This window comes from Chrysochloris asiatica, unplaced genomic scaffold (genome assembly GCF_000296735.1).
Source record: "Chrysochloris asiatica unplaced genomic scaffold, ChrAsi1.0 scaffold00194, whole genome shotgun sequence".
NCBI classification, from domain to species: domain Eukaryota; kingdom Metazoa; phylum Chordata; class Mammalia; order Afrosoricida; family Chrysochloridae; genus Chrysochloris; species Chrysochloris asiatica.
The window spans coordinates 4,592,013-4,597,433 of NW_006408712.1; the positions used below are offsets into that span (position 1 = coordinate 4,592,013).

Below are 5,421 nucleotides of genomic sequence, written 5' to 3' on the forward strand. Positions count from 1 at the left end.
TTGCTTTGGCCCCCCTACGCTGGAGAGCAAGTTTCAGAGTCTCTTCTGACATCCATCTTGATCTTTTCCTTCTTTCTTGTCTTCTTAATGACTTTAAGAAGCTAACTTTAAAACTTTCTAAAATAAAAGTAGTGGTGGTGGTGGTGGTAGTGTGCCATGGAATCAGTTCTGACTCATAGTGACCCTGTATCAGGTTTTCAAGGCTGTAAATCTTTATGGGAGCAGAAACCTCATCTCTCTCCTAGGGAACAGCTGGTAGTTTCGAACTGCTAACCGTGAGATTAGCACCCTGACTCAAAACCACTACATTTCCAGATAAATGTTCCACTTAAACTTAATTTTTGGTATTATCCTTCCAAATTTAACAATGTATACATGACACTATATGTACACAGGAGTCCTGGTGTGGTTTGGTACGGTAAGTACCTGACCACAAGATTGATTTGAACCAAAAAGTGGAGGTTCAAACTCACCAACCACTCCTTGGAAACCCTATACAGGGTCACTATTAGTTGGAACCAACTTGACTTGATTGATAGTACTTAACAACATCAACATGCACAGCACACATGTATACATACAGATAATTTTCAAAATTATTTTAAACTACAAATTTAAAATCATTATTATGATAATGTAGGTAATAGAAGCATAGATTCACTTCACTTATCAGTTCCTGGTGTGGCACTGTAAGAAAAGCACTAAACTGCAAGGTTGGTTTGAACCACAATGTTGGTGACTGAAATTCACCAGCTGCTCCTTGGAAGCCCTATACAGGGTCCCTGTGAGTTGGAACCAACTCAAAAGCACTTAACAACTTATAAACTTCAGTAATAGTGTTTTTAAGGCATGAGGGATTAATGGGGCCGCTGCAATTATTATATTCATGTTATATTACTAATTCAGTGCAATTAATATAGCTAAAACAGTGTTAAACTAAAGCATTTGAAGTTGAAAACTGTTTTTATATATTTTATACAGTAAACACATGACAAAGTACACTTGTAGAAATAACTAAATAAACTTAAAATTTTGCTATATTTATGTTATGAATATATATTATATTCACTAATAGCTATTTCTTTTATATAAGTAAACTCACTGAATCATCACAAAAACCTTAAACAGCAAACTACTATTTCCTGAAAAGAGCTGGATAAAACTGAGAAAGAAAAGTTAAGTGACTTAACCAAGTTTACAGAGCAAGTCAAATGCCAGAGTCAGGATTCAGACATTTTAAAAATACTTACCAGCCTGACAAAAATAAGCTAAAGAGGCTTTTCCTGGTTGCAATGTACTGAAATATTTCTGAGGACTCAGTTCTGGTAGAGGGACTACTGATGACTTGTTAAAAATGCACATTATGACCAAAGAGAATCCAATTCTAAATATACTGAAGCTAGAAAACATCATCAGCAAGAAATTGTATCTGCTTTCTTCACTGCTGTGCTTCTACTGTCTAGGAAAATCCTTAGACAAGAACCAGGTGTCCAAGAAAGTTTTGTTGAATGCATTAAATGAATGAATGAAGTAACATCTGCAAAAGAAAAAAAAAGTTAAGGCACTTAAATTATTTGGATTTTGCTATTATATTAATGTTTGCAGTAAAAATTTCAGGGAGATAGCCAATAATGACACAGATTTGATAATATGATTTTTTTTTTTTAACTTTCTATTATGAATCAGATGAAGGTTTACAGAACAGATCAATTTTCTATTTAACAATCATTTTGTCTAATCCCACTGAATGCAATCCCCACAATGTAATAAGGTATCCCACTCCTGTGTGTTTCCTGTCTCCAGTCCTCTCTTCCTAATCCTTCGGAACACTGTCATCAGGTAAACGTTGCCCTTTCGATCACAAATGGTTGATTATAAATACTAGAGATTTTTGATCCTTGCAAAATATTTGAAAGCTATCTAGAAAATACAACACTAAGTGTTTCAAGTTTTATAGCTATCTACCAGAATATGTCATTTTTAAGGGTTCTAAAATAAATTCTCAACATTATCAAATCAATTTTTTTTACCTACAACTGACTTAAAGTTAATATCTAAATTACTTAATCCCATTAGCATAGGAATGAAACATCCAAAACATATGCATAACAATTAAGTGTTCACTGCTAACCAAAAGGTTGAGGTTCCAATGTACCTCCATAGGAATAAGACTTGGCAAGCTGCTCCTGTTAAGATAACTACCTTATGGAGCAATTCATACAGGGTCACTATGAGACGAAACTACTCAGTAGCACCTAACAACATGTTTGCATACTTTTTACTTTAAATTTCCTAGGAGATGAGAAGGAATGTCAGGATAGCATAAGACCAGGCAGTGCTTAGTCTTGTTGTACACAGGGTCAGTATGAGTCAGAATTGACTCAATGGCATCTAACATCAACAACAAGAGATAGTTACTGACTACTTATGAATAGGCTTTCTAAATATACACATCTTTAATGCTTACTATGTCAATTTCTTCACACAACTTAGAAATACAAATATATTTAAAACCTAAAAAAATGTATGCCATTTTTCAACTCATATTTAATTCACTCCCATTTTCTGGACTCAGGTTTGTTCTATGTATCATCCTCTCATGATATACTGAATTCGATGCTGTTCTTTCCATCTGCTATCAGGTATCTTCTAATTTCAAATTTCTCTTGAAAAATTTCTTGTTTTCAGCAAGTTTTTCTACTGATAACATATATTTTCTAAGTTTAAAAGAAGAAAGTACAGAAAAATTGTTAAGTACCATCAAGTCAATTCTGACTCAGAGCAACCCTTGTTTAGGATTTCCACAGTTGATTATCTTTAGGAGAGCACAGAGACTTATCTTTCTCCTGAGGTGCAGCTGGTGGGCTCAAACCACTGACTTTGTGTTTCTCAGTCCTGTATCTTTCGAGTGCCGCAAGAAAAAGCAATATAGGCAACAAGAAGAAATAGTAAAAATTATTTCTATAGACTAATAAGAATGGGGTAGAAGTACTTTATAAAGAATAAAATTAATGGATTAAGGTAATGATCCTATTAAATTGGATATTTACTCTGGTCATTCAGTATTATCAATAAGCATGGAAAACGTCTACCTAAGGACCAAGTATTCCTAAAATAGAAGCTAATGATTCAGTGGTTACTGCCCAATAATTCAGTTTATAAGAGCCTCTTTAGTAGTCCCTGGGTGGCACAAAGCACTAAACAACTAGCTCAAAGGTTGGTGGTTCAACCCACCCAGGAGCATCTCAGATGATACACCTAGGGCTCTGCCTCCAAAAGACACGGTCCTGAGCACCATATGAAGCAATTTCACTCTGCACATATGGAGTCACCAGGAGTCAAAATCAGCTCATTGACAACTAACAACAACAAAGCTGGTTTATATCAAGCAGTGAACAAATGTGCCACCAATTTTTAACACCGAATCAAGAGTTCAAAAACTAGGGAGTGAGCATTGTGAGAAGTATATAAAATGTAATGTTAATGATATAATTAAAGGGTATCTTTGACATTAAAATTGCTTGTACATTATAGCCATTTCAAACCAGTCTACTTTAAAGTCACTTTATATGAATGCAGATAGTTTAAAATACATCATCTACTATTTTCTCTATAGTCTCTGGGAATGCATGTACTGTTGAGGCTATAGTTACTACTATGTAACATTCATTATTACATGAAATAAATGCAACCTAATTAAACTCTCAACATTTAAGTAAAAGAACAAATGAAAGATTCCAGTATAAAAATTTTTTCCCAGCCTTCTGGTTACAGTTCAAATATTTTAATAGTTAATTGGGCATTAGTATTAACACATTGTTCTTTTTCCCTTGTATTCTGTGGTACCAAAAGATCTAACCACACATCTGATGCTTGAATACTTCCCCACATCTTGTATCTCTTTACACAGATGAAATGCACAATTCTTTCACATATATAATCTCATCAATTTTTGAGGCAGCAAACCTTTTGCAATCTACTCTTTATTCGATAAGATTTGACCATTTTTTGAAATTACATAAAGCAGAGAATACTACGGTCTGGTTAAGCTAGGACTAAAACTCACATGGCCATAATACAATTATCACTGAATAATGGCCTAAACAAACCCATCACAGCACAGTTGGAAGACACACAGGAATATGTGGTTGGGATAGGAAAAAAGGAATGGAAGCTCTAAATCATTCTCTTTCACAAGACCAAAAACCATGTTTTTAGTAAATGCAATAAATAAATAAAAGACCAGTAAGCAGTTGAAACTAATTGCCTGTAAGAAAAAGGAATTTGGGGAACAAGGGTTGAAAATGTCAAGGGAATTGGTAAAGGCATATAAAATCATAATGTACATTTTTATTTCAACTTTAAAAAATGTACTACTTGAAAGTGATCAACGCTTCCATAGCTTCTACTCATATCAATCCAATCTACCTCTGTGATGTTAGATGCCATCAACTCTGCTCCAAATCATAGTGACCCAATGCACAGCAGAATGAAATACTGCCTGGTCGTGGGGCATCACTAATAATTGTTACATTTGAGCCTGCTGCTACTGCCACTGTATCTCCCACCCCTGGGATATCTTCCTCTTTTTGCTCTCCACTTCACCAAGCACGATGTCCTTCTCTAAAGCCTGGTTCCTCATAATATGTCCAAAATATGAAAGGTGAAGTCTCACCATCCTGGCTTCTAAGGTGTTTTCTGGTTGTACTACTTCCAACAGATTTGTTTCTTCTTCTGGCCATTCATGGTACTTTTAATATTCTTCTCCAACACCATAATTCAAATGAATCAGTTCTTCTATGGTCTATTCACTGAGCAACTTTCACATGTATATGAGGCGACTGAAATACCATGGCTTGGGTCAGGCACACTTTAGTCTTAAACTGGTATCTCTGCTCCTGAACACCTTAAAGAGGTCTTCTGCAGCAGACTTGCCTAAGACTTGATTGCTATAGACTGCTGCTTCCATGAAAAGTTGTATCACATGCATATTGCTGGTTGTTAATGAGTCTTCCTCTAATCCTGATGCCATTGATGAAAACATTATTCTTCTCAGATTATTTGCTCATAATACAAATTGAAAAAGTATGGTAAAAGGATACAACCCTGGCACACACCTATCCTGATTTTAAACCATTCATTATTTCCTTGTTCTGTTCAAGTGCCTGCCTCTTAGTCCAAGTACAGTATTTTCAAATACCCATTCTTCACATTGTTATCCATAGTTTGTCACAATGCACTGTCTGAAGTCTTTACATAATCAATAAAACACAAGTAAACATCCTTCTGGTATTCTCTGGTTTCAGCCAAGAGCCATCTCACTTACGCAATGATATCCCCTAGTTCCATGTCTTCTTCTGAATCTGGTCTGGTATTCTCTGGTTTCAGTCAAGAGCCATCTCACTCTAGCAATGATATCCC

General features: G+C 35.3%; 1 protein-coding gene across 1 annotated transcript in view; it reads right to left on the reverse strand.

Moving 5' to 3' along the window:
- TXNDC16 (thioredoxin domain containing 16) overlaps window positions 1-1,413 on the reverse strand; it is a 208,130-nt gene extending 206,717 nt beyond the window's left edge. Inside the window, 1 exon segment of the mRNA XM_006872371.1 lies at window positions 1,251-1,413. Within this exon segment, the coding sequence (XP_006872433.1) occupies window positions 1,251-1,413 (163 nt within the window).
- Window positions 1,414-5,421: the final 4,008 nt, after the last annotated feature.